The sequence below is a fragment of the Antennarius striatus genome, chromosome 18 (assembly GCF_040054535.1).
Source record: "Antennarius striatus isolate MH-2024 chromosome 18, ASM4005453v1, whole genome shotgun sequence".
Taxonomy (NCBI): Eukaryota; Metazoa; Chordata; class Actinopteri; order Lophiiformes; family Antennariidae; genus Antennarius; species Antennarius striatus.
In genome coordinates this window covers 547,501-563,255 of record NC_090793.1, presented here as the reverse complement: position 1 = coordinate 563,255, position 15,755 = coordinate 547,501, and the positions used below count along the sequence as shown (strand labels likewise).

General features: G+C 54.5%; 3 protein-coding genes across 5 annotated transcripts in view; 2 read left to right on the top strand and 1 right to left on the bottom strand.

The window, feature by feature from the left end:
• Positions 1-89: 89 nt before the first annotated feature.
• hhatla (hedgehog acyltransferase like, a) lies at positions 90-5,982 on the top strand. 2 transcript variants are annotated; one of them, XM_068341110.1, is made up of 13 exons: positions 90-332; positions 1,205-1,323; positions 2,745-2,812; positions 2,885-2,998; positions 3,150-3,170; positions 3,322-3,516; positions 3,757-3,966; positions 4,034-4,205; positions 4,296-4,440; positions 4,531-4,566; positions 4,645-4,846; positions 4,941-5,082; positions 5,298-5,982. In XM_068341110.1, exons 2-13 carry the CDS (start codon positions 1,218-1,220, stop codon positions 5,438-5,440), a joined length of 1,554 nt encoding a protein of 517 aa, XP_068197211.1. In that variant the 5' UTR covers positions 90-332; positions 1,205-1,217; the 3' UTR covers positions 5,441-5,982. The 2 variants fall into 2 exon arrangements, with proteins under 2 accessions (XP_068197211.1, XP_068197212.1); XM_068341111.1 differs by lacking the exon at positions 3,150-3,170 and having other exon boundaries at positions 92-332.
• Positions 5,983-7,109: 1,127 nt separating this feature from the next.
• On the top strand, positions 7,110-10,884 carry LOC137612532 (kelch-like protein 40a). Of its 2 annotated transcripts, none has more exons than XR_011038850.1 (6): positions 7,110-8,320; positions 8,401-8,561; positions 8,666-8,773; positions 9,169-9,354; positions 9,517-9,763; positions 9,869-9,999. XR_011038850.1 is itself a non-coding variant. In XM_068341096.1 (6 exons), the coding sequence occupies exons 1-6, from the start codon at positions 7,202-7,204 to the stop codon at positions 9,978-9,980; spliced, it is 1,836 nt and encodes a 611-aa protein (XP_068197197.1). In that variant the 5' UTR covers positions 7,110-7,201; the 3' UTR covers positions 9,981-10,884. The 2 variants fall into 2 exon arrangements, 1 of the variants encoding a protein (XP_068197197.1); XM_068341096.1 differs by having other exon boundaries at positions 9,517-9,666; positions 9,869-10,884.
• Positions 10,885-11,641: 757 nt separating this feature from the next.
• LOC137612543 (vasoactive intestinal polypeptide receptor-like) overlaps positions 11,642-15,755 on the bottom strand; it is a 7,045-nt gene continuing 2,931 nt past the window's right edge. Inside the window, exons 4-13 of the mRNA XM_068341115.1 lie at positions 15,352-15,458; positions 15,177-15,274; positions 13,955-14,084; positions 13,475-13,628; positions 13,288-13,348; positions 12,639-12,705; positions 12,469-12,560; positions 12,259-12,388; positions 11,969-12,010; positions 11,642-11,844 (exon numbers count right to left, since the gene is read on the bottom strand). Of these exons, the coding sequence (XP_068197216.1) occupies positions 11,653-11,844; positions 11,969-12,010; positions 12,259-12,388; positions 12,469-12,560; positions 12,639-12,705; positions 13,288-13,348; positions 13,475-13,628; positions 13,955-14,084; positions 15,177-15,274; positions 15,352-15,458 (1,073 nt within the window). The 3' untranslated portion in view covers positions 11,642-11,652. The remainder of the gene's footprint in view (positions 11,845-11,968; positions 12,011-12,258; positions 12,389-12,468; positions 12,561-12,638; positions 12,706-13,287; positions 13,349-13,474; positions 13,629-13,954; positions 14,085-15,176; positions 15,275-15,351; positions 15,459-15,755) is intronic.

Here is a 15,755-nt window from a genome sequence, read left to right as displayed (position 1 = left end):
AATGACGTCACTGGCTGCTGTGGTTTCTTCCCTCCTCTTCTAAACCGGGGTCCTGTGGGGTTTCTGATGGGGCCGGTGTGGACCCCCCCTCTCTGTGGTGCTGTAGTGAAAGATAAATATATCCCCCTCTTCCTCCTCCTCCTCCTCCTCCTCCTCCTCTCGTTGAGGCTGCATCATCCTGAGTGGCCGAGGCTGGTGAGCGCAGGCGGCGGAGAGCCCCCACAGGACGGATGAATTAGAACCACCACCACACGCTCTCCTCTCTGTTCATTTATTGGGGAGTCGGGCTCTGAACACGGCTGCCATCGACGTGGGTGCAAAGAGGACTTCAGGTCAGTGAAAGCAGTGTGTGTGTGTGTGTGTGTGTGTGTGTGTGTGTGTGTGTGTGTGTGTGTGTGTGTGTGTGTGTTTAAACAGGAGTGTAAGTAGTAAATAAACCCAACAGAAGCCACCAGAGTCGAGGCGTTGACCCCCTCACTCTGTATGCGGGACGCTTTGCTGGGGTCCTGCTCAGCTATTGTCCCACTTTGGCACCGGCAGGAGTTGTTAGTGTGTGACACACACACACACACACACACACACACACACACACACACACACACACACACACACACACACACACACACACACACAGTCAGGTTCATCCTGCTTTCTCCCTCCGATGCTCCATTCTTGGTCATTCCAGTCGGCGCTGAGGGTTCTGTGAAGCGGATCACATAGCACTGCAGCTGCCCCACACACACACACACACACACACACACACACACACACACACACACACACACACACACACACACACACACACACACACACACACACACACACACACACACACACACACACACACTCTGCTCTAGCTATAATAGGAAGGAGAGGTAGTGTTACACAGCTGACGGTGCTGATTCCAAGGAGCCGGCGCTCTGCAGAGGGTGTCTCCTATTTAGATCCTGTTGGTCTGAGGCTGATGGTGAAATGTCACCTCCTCAGAACACACCAGTGTGTGACGGCGTGTCTCTACGTGCGTTTATTCAGTTGTTACCGACATGAAGTGTTTTTTCACAACACTTCATGACGTCTGATGACGGACTGGAACACGTCCCCCCCCCCGGGTGAACTTTTGCAGACACTTTTGACACAATCATGTCTCACCAGTGTGTTGTTGGTCTGTTTTTGTGGTTTTGTTTCGTGTGTGTGTTTCTTCCAGCGTGGGACTCAGCATGGGGGTCAGGGCTGCTCTCCCCAGATACGAGCTCTATCTCTACACGGCCGTGCTCGGGGGGGCCCTCATATGGGCAGGCAGTTGGATATTTGAGGCGTCCAGCGGTGAGTGCACGAGGACTCACCATCACTTATACACGACCAGATGAACAGCAGCTCAGTTCACACCATCAGCTCCTGGTGAACAACACGTCAACAACACGTGAACAACACGTGAACAACACGTCAACAACACGTCAACAACACGTGAACACGTGACGGTCCTGTCAGTGTCACACGGTCTGAACAGGTCTAACCACGTCTCTGTTCCCTGATGGACATGTTCCAGTAAATATCCACCACCAGACGTGACAGAACGGAGTGTGATCTGGTGCACGGCGCCGCGCGGCGCGGCCGTCACCAGCGGGGCCCTTCAGCCCCCCCCCCCCCCCCCCACACACACACACACACACACACACACACAGCCTGGCCGTGTTCCCAGAATTCCGAGGCGTTCCCTGATCGATCATCACATTTTCGTGCCCATTAGTGATCAGCTGTGAGCCACTTCCTGTTTGCAGCGGCGATGCAGTGATGGAATCCCCAGACACCAGGATGATCACATGATCATCAGCAGGTGGACCGGCGTTTAGAAAGGGGGGGGGGTGTTGGACAGGATGAAGAATAGATGAAGTCAAACTGACAGAGGTGAGGACAGAGGTGAGGACAGGTGAGGACAGGTGAGGACAGAGGTGAGGACAGAGGTGAGGACAGAGGTGAGGACAGGTGAGGACAGAGGTGAGGACAGAGGTGAGGACAGAGGTGAGGACAGAGGTGAGGACAGGTGAGGACAGGTGAGGACAGAGGTGAGGACAGGTGAGGACAGAGGTGAGGACAGGTGAGGACAGAGGTGAGGACAGAGGTGAGGACAGGTGAGGACAGAGGTGAGGACAGAGGTGAGGACAGAGGTGAGGACAGAGGTGAGGACAGGTGAGGACAGGTGAGGACAGAGGTGAGGACAGGTGAGGACAGAGGTGAGGACAGGTGAGGACAGAGGTGAGGACAGGTGAGGACAGAGGTGAGGTGAGGACAGAGGTGAGGACAGAGGTGAGGACAGAGGTGAGGACAGAGGTGAGGACAGAGGTGAGGTGAGGACAGAGGTGAGGTGAGGACAGAGGTGAGGACAGAGGTGAGGACAGAGGTGAGGTGAGGACAGGTGAGGACAGAGGTGAGGACAGAGGTGAGGACAGGTGAGGACAGAGGTGAGGACAGGTGAGGACAGGTGAGGACAGAGGTGAGGACAGAGGTGAGGTGAGGACAGAGGTGAGGACAGGTGAGGACAGAGGTGAGGACAGGTGAGGACAGGTGAGGACAGGTGAGGACAGAGGTGAGGACAGAGGTGAGGACAGGTGAGGACAGAGGTGAGGACAGAGGTGAGGTGAGGACAGAGGTGAGGACAGGTGAGGACAGAGGTGAGGACAGGTGAGGACAGGTGAGGACAGGTGAGGACAGGTGAGGACTCATGATGACTCCTGTTTGCCCCCCAGTGAACGTGAACAGGAGAACCTTCAGAGACAGTGTGAAACCAGGATGGCACTACTTTGGCAGGAAGATGGTGAGTGTGACCTCTCTAATCCCATCCGTTGTGCACCGGTGTCGTCCTGACCCCGCCCCCCCATCGCCACAGGACGTAGCGGACTTCGAGTGGATGATGTGGTTCTCTACGTTCCGTAGCCACATCCTGTTTGCTCTCGCTGGTCACGTGATCTTCGCCAAGCTCTTCACCCTGCTGGCTCCGAAGGTGCGTGAGTGCGTGAGTGTGTGTCCGTGGTGCGACAGGTGTGAAGGCATGACACGTCTCCGGGGGTAACCGCACCAATAAACGTGCATATGTAAAACCTGTCCTGGTGTTTTAAACGTGTTTCCTGTCTTGTTCCATGCTCGCCGTGCAGATCGGTGTAGATGGATGTAAGGTAACCTGACGTCTGTCCAGTGTTTCCTTCACGCCATCGCCCCCCCCCGTAACCCAACCCCTCCATGGTCGTTGTCCTAACCCCGCCCACGTGTGCTGAGGTCATAGAGCTAACATGTGACCCGCTGACGCAGGCCCCTCCTTCCCCACAGCACAGATCCCTGGTCTTCGGGGCGTACGGCGGGCTGGCGGTTCTGGTGACGATGGGCTGGAGCTTCATGGGTCTGGTTCTGTCCCACTGCCTGCTGCTCTACAGCGCCGCCCTGCTGAAGAGGAAGTGGCTGTGCTTCGCCGCCGGGCTGGTCTCTCTGGCCTCCATCAAGCTGGAGCCCTACAACGCCTGGCAGGTGAGGGGGCGGGACTTATTTATATATAACTAATTATATCTGAGTTACGTAAACAATGATAAAGAATGAAAAGAAACGCAAAAGTCTCACTGATGTCGTATCCATCCGCCAACACGTGGTAAAGAACGAGATCCGGTCTCACTGATGTCGTATCCATCCACCAACACGTGGTAAAGAACGAGATCCGGTCTCACTGATGTCGTATCCATCCACCGACAGCTTCTCTGACTCCTCCCCCAGGAGTCGCTGGTCACCGGGTCCTTCGCGCTGCAGGACGTCCTGTTCTACGGGGGGTGTGGTTTCACCATCATGCGCTGCATGAGCTACGCCTTGGAGAACTGCGACAAGAAGGACGGGAACTACACCTTCTCCGACCTCCTGAGATACAACTTCTACCTCCCCTTCTTCTTCTTCGGACCCATCATGACTTTCGACAGGTTCCACGCCCAGGTGAGGGTCCGGGAGTCGGGTTAAGGCGGAGCCTGACGTCTTAATTAACCCTTTTGTAATCCTGCAGGTGAACAACACCCAGCTGACCCGTAAGGACCGTGAGATGTGGAACATCACCACCAGGGCCTTGGTGCACCTGGGGGTCATCCTGCTGGTGGACGTCTTCTTCCACTACCTCTACATCCTGACCATCCCCAGCGACATGAACCTGGTCACCAAGCTCTCCGATTGGTGTCTGGGTGCGTTTGATTTGCGTACCGCTGTCCAGACGCGCCTCACCACGCCCGGTGGTAATACTGTGTGCTCTCCCCCCCCCCCCCCCCCACCAGCCGGTCTGGCCTATTCCAACCTGGTGTACGATTGGGTGAAATCGGCCGTGATGTTTGGCGTCATCAACACCGTGGCCACGCTGGACCACCTGGACCCCCCCCAGCCCCCCAAGTGCATCACCATGCTCTACGTGTTCGCTGAGACGTAGGTGTCGCCGGTTGCGTAGAAACTTTCCGTAGAGTCTCGACCAGTCTTGGCCTCGTCTCTGGGTAACGGACGATCTCCCTCTTTCAGGCACTTCGACCGAGGCATCAACGATTGGCTGTGCAGGTGAGTCCGCTTCCTGGAAACCACTGCGTGTGGGCGGAGTCTGGCTCTTCTTCACGAGTCTGGCTCCGATCGTTCCAGGTACGTTTACGACTACATCGGCGGGGAACACGATAACGTCTTCAAGGAGTTCCTGGCGACCTTCTGCACCTTCTCCATCACCACCCTGTGGCTGGGCCCCTGTCAACTGGTCTACATCTGGTCCTTCTTCAACTGCTTCGGCCTCAACTTTGAGCTCTGGGTGGCCAAGTTCTTCTCCCTGCCACCGTTCTCCGTCGTCGAGGTGAGAACCGTAGAGTCCACTGATAGTCTTTAGAACCAGAGTCTTTCTGCTGCTTCTGTCCTGTTTGCCACGGATGTGATTGACCTCCACCTAGGGGGCGATGGGTGAAGCCATGTCCCGCCGGATCCGGGGCGTTTTCAACGCCGCCAACTTCTGGACCATCGTCCTCTACAACGTTCTCGCCCTGAACAACCTGGAGTTCGCCAAACTGGTGGGACGACGGCTGATTTTCAAAGGTAGGGAAGACGAGATGATGTCACGCTCCCGGGCGTCCTTTTTGTCTGAAGGTCCTCCTTCATCCAGGTCAGGGTTCTCCAAACGTGTTTCAACCAATCCACTGGACTTCATAAGTTCCGTCTTGAAGTCCAGTGTCCTCCTTGTCATCTTAGAATCAGGTCTGGCGCCACACAAGTTGTTTCCTCTCCTCCACCTCCTTGTTCTCCTCCTCCAGGCTTCCCTTTCTCCTCGCTCTCCGTCTTACTGGTGACCTACTGTGGTGTGCAGCTGGTGAAGGAGAAGGAGCGACAGGACGCCCTTCTGGGCGACGCCCAGCCTCCGAAGCCATCAGATGGAGGCAAAGAGAAGGCAGAATAAACGTCCGGCTTCCTCCTCTTCCTCCTCCTCCTCTTCCTCCTCCCAGCCCGGCCGTCTGACACCATGTTCTTCACCTCCAAGTGCTCTTCCTGTAGATGATGGTCCTGTGGGTCAGCCCACCGGTGGTGCTCTGCTCTCCTCTTTCTCTGATTGGACAAATAGTCCCTCCTCGTTACTTTTCTTTTGGTCTCTATCTCCTCACCTTCTCGTCACGATGCTTGAAAACACCGACACGGTTAAAAACGTCAAATCAGGGGGGAGGAAGAGATGAATGGTGCTGCTGCCGATGATGATTGTAGTGTTTTTGTCACAATAAAAGAAGTCAGAATGTGAACGGTAGACTTCCTGCCTCCCGTTGGACGACCCAGACCCTGGTGATGGAAACGACCCGACCCGGTCGGTGCGATCCTGCAGAGAGGAGCCGAGGCGTTAGGTTCAAAGTTTGTTTCATTCAAAAGCAACACAAGTTGTTTTTGTGACGGCTTGATGTTGTTTGTTGTTGTTTACATCAGTGGAAACGAGTCAATAAACACTGAACTGTTTGTATCTGAACGCGAGTGTAGTTCATGGGTCGCCACCGGGGGGCGCAATGCACACAAACCACAAAACAAACCGCTGCGTGGAGGTTCAGAGGAAGAATTGATAGAGTTTGAGGTGTTATTGGAGATCCACGCCTATCAATAATATTGATTATGGCCTGAAACCTGACTTGATGGGAACCTGAAATTATAAAATTATTGTCAACTGTGTTGGCAGTAAAGGTTTATTCTGAATTCATGATTCATGTTACAGTATTATATATACTGTATATGTGTGTGTGTGTGTATATATATATATATATATATATATATATATATATATATATATATATACATACATATGACATGAATCAATGCCATTTCTGTAGTAAACTTTTTTTATGAATACATTTTAAATAATATTTAGTTAAAAATATAAATTTCATGCTTACAAATAAATTTAGATTTTTAAATATATTACAGGAAAAAAAAATCAATTCACAAATAGAATTCGGTGATGTTTATACATCACGCTTTAGTTATGAATGAATGATAAAGTAAAATCCTTTTTTAAGATTGCAGGAATACACAAATTATTACTATTTATAGGATGAGTAGAATATATGAATATAAATATATATATCTTTTTTTTTAACATCCATATCAATGAAAATAAAGTGACGTTGGGGATTCCAGAACCAACAGATGATTCATTAAACGCCTTCAATGTTCTTTAGAAGGTTCCTCTGATGATGAATCTTTTTATTGTTGCTGACTCAGTGTTTTAATCATAAATAATGAATGATGATGATCAATCAAACGTTTACCGTGCTTTGTTATGACATACAGTATGTGTTACACTACGGTGACCTTTGCACCATAGCTCAGTGACGGATATCAGCGCTGGTTTAAAGCTACGGTTAGCCTAGCCGCTAACATTCACTCACTTTTTATGTCAACAGACGCATCATGAAAACATGGGAGTCATTAGAGCCGCCCCTGTGCCCCGTCACCCGGCTGTTCTCGGGGGTTTTAGTGGGGCGGGAGGGGGCGGGGTCAGCCAATGAGAAGCATTCCTGAGCTTTGTGAGGCTCCGGTCTATAAATACCTCTGACAGCCAGAGACAGCTGGAGCCCCCGGCCGACCAGCCCTTGGAAAACACCCACAGCCCTCTGAGCGGCCACGTGGACGCTGACGGTCCTGCTCGCCCCACAACCCAACCAGGACCAGGACGCCCAGCAACATGGCTGCCATGACCATCGACCCGGCGGAGCAGCCTCGGATGTACCAGCAGACTCTCCTCCAGGACGGACTCTGTGACCTCCTGGAGAACGATAAGTTTGTGGACTGTGTCCTCAAAGTCCAGGACCGCGAGTTCCCCTGCCACCGATTGGTCCTGGCAGCCAGCAGCCCCTTCTTCAAGGCCATGTTCCTGTCCGACCTGGAGGAGAGCAGGAAGAGGGAGATTGTCCTGAAGGACGTGGAGCCAGACGTTCTGGGGATGGTCCTCCGCTACCTTTACACCTCGGACATCAATCTGACGGAGCAGAACGTCCAGGACATCTTCATGGTGGCCAACATGTACCAGATCCCCTCCATCTTCACCGTGTGCGTGTCCTACCTCCAGGAGAAGCTGGTCCTGGGGAATTGCTTGGCCATCTTCAGGTTGGGGCTCCTTCTGGATTGTCCCCGGCTCGCTCTGGCGGCGAGAGATTTCATCTGCGAACGCTACCCGGTGGTGGTCCGGGACCAGGACTTCCTGCAGCTGGGCCCCAGCGAGCTGGCCATCATCATCACCTCAGACGCCCTCAACGTGGAGCGGGAGGAGACGGTGTTCGAGTCCCTGATGGACTGGGTGAGACACGACGAGACCAACCGCCTGAAGGACCTGCCGGAGCTGCTGCACTGCGTCCGTTTCAGGCTCATACCTCTGGAGTACTTCCAAGAGGAAGTGGAGCGTCACCAGTTCCTCCACTCCAGCCAGGAGATCAGGAAGGACCTGGAACTGGTCAAGGACGCCCACAGGGGCCGTCTCCCGAAGCCCACAAAGCCCAGCGGCGACGAGGCCAAAGGTGGAGAAGGAGTCGAAGAGGATGACGAGGAAGAAGGGTACCTGCCCGGGATCCTGAACAACAACCCCCGCTTCGGGATGTTTGAGATGGACCTCATTCTCATGATCAGTGACACGGGAACCGTGGCCTACGACCCGGTGGGGAACGAATGCTTCGTGGTGTCAGAGTCCACGGAAATACCCAAGAACCACTGCAGCCTGGTGACGGACCAGAACCAGGTGTTTGTCGTGGGGGGGATGCTGTATGACGAGGACGACAAAGACCAGCCCTTCAGCTCCTACTTCCTGCAGGTTAGTGTCCCACGCTCGTAGACCAGACATGTCCGCCCGCTACTTCCTGCCGGTCTTCACGCGTCTGTCTCCACGCCCAGTTGGACCCGGTCAGTTCGGAATGGCTGGGGATGCCCTCGCAGCCCGACCCCCGCTGCCTGTTCGGCCTGACCGAAGCGGAGAACTCCATCTTTGTGGTGGGGGGGAAGGAGATGAAGGAAGGCGAACACGCCCTGGACTCCGTCATGATCTACGACCGCCAGTGAGTCCGCGTTCCTGCTTCCTGGTAGAGTCACAACAGATCAACAGGGACTGGACCCTGTTGGGTCGGGTGGGGTCGTGATGACGTCTCCTGCTTTATTTCAGGTCGTTCAAATGGGGGGAGTCCGACCCGCTGCCCTACGAGGTGTACGGCCACGGAACCGTGTCGCACAAAGGTCTGGTTTACGTCATCGGAGGCAAATCTGAGAGCAAGTAGGTGTCGCCATGACGACCGCCAATCGATTCCATCCACACCGAAATCGATCGATACGGAATCAAAGACAGAGCTGAAGACGGCCCCCGCAGGGCGGAGTCAGGGAAAATATGATTGTGTAAAAACAAAGGGTTTAAAGGGTTAATTCAGAAGAGGCCGTCTGACTCTTACTACGTTTCCCATAATGCAACTCAACATCCTTCATCAGGCAGTCCTGTTCCGTCCCCCCATCACTAATCCGGTTAAAAATGATGGAACATTCATTTATTAAATATTATTTTTGATTGATTGATTGGTTGATTGATTGATTGATTGATTGATTGATTGATTGATTGATTGATTGGTTGATTGATTAGAGTTTGAAGGCGGAGCTTCTCCCCTCTGTCTCCTGCAGGAAGTGCCTGAGGAGGGTTTGTGTTTACAACCCCACCAAGTTTGAGTGGAAGGACCTGGCCCCCATGACGACGGCCCGCTCCCTGTTCGGGGTCAGCGTCCACCAGGACCAGATCGTCGTGGTGACGGGGGTCACGGAGGGGGGCCTGACCGGGTCCGCAGAGGTCTATGACATCACCACCAACAAGTAGGACCACTGGACACTCGTAGGACAGCTGCTGCCATGGCAACGTGACATCACCATCACAGCCTCACTGTGTGTGTGTGTGTGTGTGTGTGTGTGTGTGTGTGTGTGTGTGTGTGTGTGTGTGTGTGTGTGTGTGTGTGTGTGTGTGTGTGTGTGTGTCAGGTGGTCTGACTTCACAGAGTTCCCCCAGGAGCGCAGCTCCCTCAGTCTGGTCTCATCGGGGGGGTTCCTGTATGCCTTGGGGGGGTTTGCCCTGATGCCCAGTGACACCAGTGAGGAGCCCCTCCCAACAGAGATGACCGACATCTGGAGGTGAGACGCTGGGGGAGGAGTCAGAGAAGCTGTTGGCGGATGGATACATCAGTTCCATCCAGCTCTCATCTAAATGGAACACAGCCGCCAACTTGAAGTCTGAACCTGCATTTCCTCCGTTGTCTGCACTATTTTTAATCAGTCATTCTGTTTAAATATATTAATACTTGTCGTCATAGTAACGGATCTGTTTGTCTCTCAGATACGATGAGTCAGAGAAGCGCTGGAACGGGATTCTGAGGGAGATCCGCTATGCGGAGGGATCCACGGTTCTGCCGGTCCGCCTCAACACCCTCCGCCTCACCAAGTTATAACGGACCTGATGTTGTCACGGCAACGAGGCAGAAGAATGACATCACTGTGGACCCGGGTCCAAAGCGGACCTCACAGAACTATTTGGATCGTGCAGATGAGAACAGCCTCGTTGTTGTTCCCCTGTCCGCCAGCAGGGGGCGACGGAACCGGGACGAGGTGGAAAAGAGTCCGACGTGTCCCGACCTGAGCTGATGTGTGTTTGTCATGTTCCGTTCACGTAGAGCAGAAATAAAGACGGTGGGGGTCCGTCTGCGGTGCAGAAGGTTTTATTCATCACATTTATGTCCAGACTCCCCTCAAACCGACACGCTTCAGTGACACACACACACACACACACACACACACACACACACACACACACACACACACACACAGCTTTACATGTAAACACGAACGTCCAGTTCCACCTGAGCATCAGGTGTAGTCCTCACCTGGACCCCCCCACCCCCACCACCCACCTGTAGACACATTTACAGTAGAAACACCTGTGTGACATTCAGTCAGAGGTACGTGAAGGAGTCAAAAGAGTTCAGGTCAAAGTTCACAGGAAGAGAAGTAAACATCAAACCAACCAGGAACCGGACGCCAACGCTACGGATGACATCACTGAACGGACCTATGACATCACTGAACGGACCTATGACATCACACACAACTACATCTGGAAACATCACATCTCACCCTCTTAGCTCAGCATTAGCACTGACGCAGCCAAGCATCATGGGAAATTCATCTCAGTTTAAGTCACTGTAATGTGTGATGATGAGAAGGAATAAATAAATGATGGTCTGGACTCCGTTTAGCAGCTGTCAGTTCTTGAGTGAACCTCAAGGTGGCGCCGGAGGTCTGATCCTCCGAGGGCCACGAGTCCCGTCAGCACGGAAATCATCACGTCATTAACAAAAAGAGAAAACTGATAAACATGATAAAAGATCCACCGTAACGGAACCGTAATGGACCCCGTCTGGACCAGGACCCCGTCTGGACCCGGACCCCGTCTGGACCAGGACCCCGTCTGGACCCGGACCCCATCTGGACCAGGACCCCGTCTGGACCAGGACCCCGTCTGGACCCGGACCCCGTCTGGACCAGGACCCCGTCTGGACCAGGACCCCGTCTGGACCCGGACCCCGTCTGGACCAGGACCCCGTCTGGACCCGGACCCCGTCTGGACCAGGACCCCATCTGGACCAGGACCCCATCTGGACCAGGACCCCATCTGGACCAGGACCCCATCTGGACCAGGACCCCATCTGGACCCGGATAAAAACACTGAGACCCCCTCCGATGGGATCATAACCTCGGCGCGTTGGCGATGCGATGGGTTCGTTCGCAGACGGCGGTCGGCGACAGCCTGACATGAATGTCGTTACCGCCGTTCCCACGGCAACGGGCTCCATCAGGGTAAGTGGTCAGAAAGGAACATCCGTTAATAAACATCTGTCCGTCTGTCGCCTCATGGAACCCCATGCCCCCCCGCGGCCCCGCCCTCGCTCCAGAACGACTCCTGGTGTTTACCTGTGGCAGGTGACTCCGCCCACCACGAGTCGTCACCGGTGAGTTAGTTAATGTCAGGCGTTTGTTCCACCGATAAAACCAAGAAAACATGAGCATCAGTACGAACGGTGGCGTCACGGGTCCGTCGCCACGGTAACACAGGTGCCTCTGGCCTCAGATGACGGACAGCTCCTCCGGGTGGGCGGAGCCGCGGCGCGGCGTCGGGCTGCATTTGGCCAACATGGACATCTGGGTGCTGAAGTTGTTGCCGTTGCTCCCGATGGACGGCTGCTGGTAGCGCGGGTCCCTACCCAGAATCCTTTGCAGCATCCATCTGCGCCACTTACGCTTAATCTCCGCCTGGACCTGAAGGAGAGACGTGGGGGAGGGCAGACAGGAGGGGGGGGGGGATTTACCTTCAAATTATTAAAACAACAATTTGTTTTAAAAAATGCTGAAAGACACCAGAACAGAAGCCCCGCCCCCTCACCTCTCCGTTCAGGAAGCAGTACAAAACAGCGACCACGAAGCCCTGGGGGGGAGGAGGAGGCAGATGAAGGCCCTGAGTGATGGCGGTGGGAACTTGTCCCAGACGACATCACCCCGGGCTAAAAGGGGTAATAAATAAGGGCTGTTTCCATGGCGACGCCCCCTCAGCTGGGGCTCGCCCCTCCGTAGATCAAAAACGCCAAATTAAAGAATTCAGCGAAACAAAACAAACAGGCAGAGTAGGATGGGCTCCGTCGCCGCGACAACACCTTGTTGATTATGGGATGTCACCTGGAAGGAGCCCAGGATGAGGTCGAACACCATCCGGACCTTGGAGTGGACGTCGTCGGGGATGAAGGCGAAGATGATGAAGTTGATGCCGAAGAGCGGGATGAGCAGCAGGGTGGACTTCGCCAGCCGCCTGGAAGAGAAGCAGCGTCAGCTGGCTCCGCCCCCACCCGTTAACGGGAGGTAACGGCGCCGGAGGGGGGGTAAACGCACGAGTACTGGTTGGACTCCTTCCTCCCGATGTCGGGGCAGTTCATCTTCTGGCGTAAGATCCGGATGATGAAGATGAAGAGGAAGAAGTTCACCTGCAGACACGGAGCGGGTCACATGACCGTTTGACACGGACACGGGTGTGAGCGGTCGCCCCCGGCGACGGGACTCACCAGGATGGTGGCCAAAATAGGAGTTTTGATGATCCACCAGGGGGGGTCGTTTATTGTCTCCCAGCACCTGAAGAAGAGGAGGAGGAAGGTCAGAGGTCAAACCCTTCAACTCAGACGTTTGAAACGTCCAGCGAGAATTTATTAGGGTCACGTGATGATGATGATGATGATGAAGATGAAGATTATTATTATTATTTATTTCAAAATAAATGCTGATAAACACCAAAACAGAGAAACATGCAAACCCCCCCCAACAGACTCCTGTTCTGACAAATTAACAAACAAACAAACAAACAAACAAACAAACAAACAAACACTTCCTGGAATTGATGACTAACTGCCCCCCCTCCTTCACTCTGTCAGTCTACCTGGACCCTACAGGAAGTGGACACTCAACCCTACAGGAAGTGGACACTCGCCCCTACAGGAAGTGGACACTCGCCCCTACAGGAAGTGGACACTCAACCCTACAGGAAGTGGACACTCAACCCTACAGGAAGTGGACACTCAACCCTACAGGAAGTGGACACTCACCCCTACAGGAAGTGGACACTCCCCCCTACAGGAAGTGGACACTCAACCCTACAGGAAGTGGACACTCGCCCCTACAGGAAGTGGACACTCACCCCTACAGGAAGTGAACACTCACCCCGGGTGGTTCAGGTAGGTCTTGGTGATCGCCCACGCCGAGATGAAGACGGTCGGCGTCCCTGCAGACCAGAGCAGTGATGTCAGCGCTGGTCATGTGACCATTTCAAACCTGACGCTGTTTAATGTGACGAAGAGGGCGGGGCTGCTAACTTCAGACCCCTCCGTCACGCCACAATGGAACCTACCCCAGCCAATCAGGATGTACCACCAGAAGTACTTCCTCTCGGAGAAGAAGGAGACGGCGAGCAGCGTGTGGAGGTACAGCCCCTCCACCAGCAGCCAGAAGAAACTGGCCATGATGCCGTACTGGAAGAAGACCAGCACCGCCCTGCAGCCCGCCTGCGGACAAGACGCCAGGAGTAATAAAGTTTTTTCAAAGTGGAGCCGGTGGGAGCGTCACAGCTGTGTTTAACACAGGTGGTGGAGGGCGGGGCCTAATCCGCCTCGTAAAGCGGCGGCGGGATCGGAGCGCCGCTTCGGGTCCTGATTTATTGACCGGCTCAGCGTCAGCAAACAGGAACCCTCACGACATCCTGCTGGGGGGAGGGACGAGTGAACACGGCAAACAGGGCCACGCCCACCAGCCTCCGCCCGACGCTGACTCACCAGAACCCGACCGGTTAGCGTGGGCGGCTAGCTGGCTAGCTAGCAGAGAAAACACTCACGGTGGACTGGCAGCTGTCCGTCTCAGACACCTGGTAGAGAACGGCGTCCTTGATGAAGACCGCCCCCGCCTTCAGGATGAAGGACAGGAAGAGGTTCATGTGGATGTAGTTCCTGGTGCAGTGCAACTTCCTGTGGAGGCGGAGAAAACAAAAACAGGAAGTCACCAGGACAAATTCAAACGCTCTGTAGCACGCTGCTACTCAGCTAATGCTAATGCTAAAACTAAAGTCACCAGAACACACGAGCTACGTCTTCACTTCAACAAAACGAGATCCGGTCTCACTGATGTCGTATCCATCCGCCAACACGTAAAGAACGAGATCCGGTCTCACTGATGTCGTATCCATTCGCCAACACGTAAAGAACGAGATCCGGTCTCACTGACGTCGTATCCATCCGCCAACACGTAAAGAACGAGATCCGGTCTCACTGACGTCGTATCCATCCGCCAACACGTAAAGAACGAGATGCGGTCTCACTGATGTCGTATCCATCCGCCAACACGTAAAGAACGAGATCCGGTCTCACCGATGTCGTATCCATCCGCCAACACGTAAAGAACGAGATCCGGTCTCACTGATGTCGTATCCATCCACCAACACGTAAAGAACGAGATCCGGTCTCACTGATGTCGTATCCATTCGCCAACACGTAAAGAACGAGATCCGGTCTCACTGACGTCGTATCCATCCGCCAACACGTAAAGAACGAGATGCGGTCTCACTGATGTATCCCTCCGCCTGCTAGCGTCCTGACCACCTCTCTCTGGAGGATCTACTTTGGTTCCAGACACATGGTGAACATGAACTCTTCTGGGCGTTCTCTAACATGCCTTCGCTGTGAGGCCACGCTCCTGGGGGGCCGGGGGGCCGGGGGGGTGTTTCTAAACCGTGGAGCAGCAGCTGAACGGCGGTCGTAGTCGAACGTAAACAACAAACTCGTCACGTCTCCACCCGCCGGCGTTCTGTAAACATCTCGACGGTTGTTTATCTGCTCGCACACGAACGCCACTCCAACCTTGGTCCCGCCCACATGGACACGCCCTGACTTTGACCCCACAAACTTGTTCTCTGAGTGCCGTAAACGCCGTTAAACCGCCATAAAGCGCAGGAAATGCGGCGCTAAACGAGCGGCCGATGGCTCTTATCGCCCTGAACGGGGGCAGGAAGGCGATTGGCTGCGTTTACGAGGCCTCGGGTGGCGCGCTGTGGCCCCGCCTACCTGAACAGACACAGGATGACGATGGCGGCGGTCAGCGACACCAGCGACACGCTGTGTCCGACGGTGTAGCCCACCCTGATGGCGTCCAGGAAGTCCCCCTGCGGAGACAAGCGTTCACACGTCAGCCGTTGGGGCGTGGCGCCGGGGGGGAGGGGCTAGCGGTTGCCATACCGACCGTGTCGTCGCCCACAGTGCTGTTTGGGTCGTAGCCGCAGTCCAGGATGTAGGAGTCGATGCTGACGGACGCCCAGCCCGCCTCGCCGCACGCCTTGGACAGGTTCCCTGAGGGAGGAGTCAGCTTCAGGGGGGGGGGCAGGGGCGGGGCCCCTCCCCCCACGCCATCAGACTTCATGATGTCTCTGACAGATTCATCTCTGAGGAACCAGAGGACAGACCCCCCCCGGCTACAAGACGCCCCGACGGTTCCCATGAGTACACACACACACACACACACACACACACACACACACACACACACACACACACACACACACACACACACACACACACACACACACACACACAGATATTTATACCCTGCTCTGCCCATGGGGGCAGAAGTGAAAGATCCCGGTGCAT

What these genes read in the sequence shown, in the direction of transcription:
- hhatla (XM_068341110.1), top strand. Translation starts at nt 1,218, where the DNA reads ATGGGGGTCAGGGCTGCTCTCCCCAGATACGAGCTCTATCTCTACACG. An exon ending in GATATTTGAGGCGTCCAGCG is followed by an intron (nt 1,324 to 2,744) that starts GTGAGTGCACGA and finishes TTTGCCCCCCAG; the next exon opens with TGAACGTGAACAGGAGAACC. An exon ending in ATCAACGATTGGCTGTGCAG is followed by an intron (nt 4,567 to 4,644) that starts GTGAGTCCGCTT and finishes CGATCGTTCCAG; the next exon opens with GTACGTTTACGACTACATCG.
- LOC137612532 (XM_068341096.1), top strand. Translation starts at nt 7,202, where the DNA reads ATGGCTGCCATGACCATCGACCCGGCGGAGCAGCCTCGGATGTACCAG. An exon ending in TATGACATCACCACCAACAA is followed by an intron (nt 9,355 to 9,516) that starts GTAGGACCACTG and finishes TGTGTGTGTCAG; the next exon opens with GTGGTCTGACTTCACAGAGT. An exon ending in GAGATGACCGACATCTGGAG is followed by an intron (nt 9,667 to 9,868) that starts GTGAGACGCTGG and finishes TTTGTCTCTCAG; the next exon opens with ATACGATGAGTCAGAGAAGC.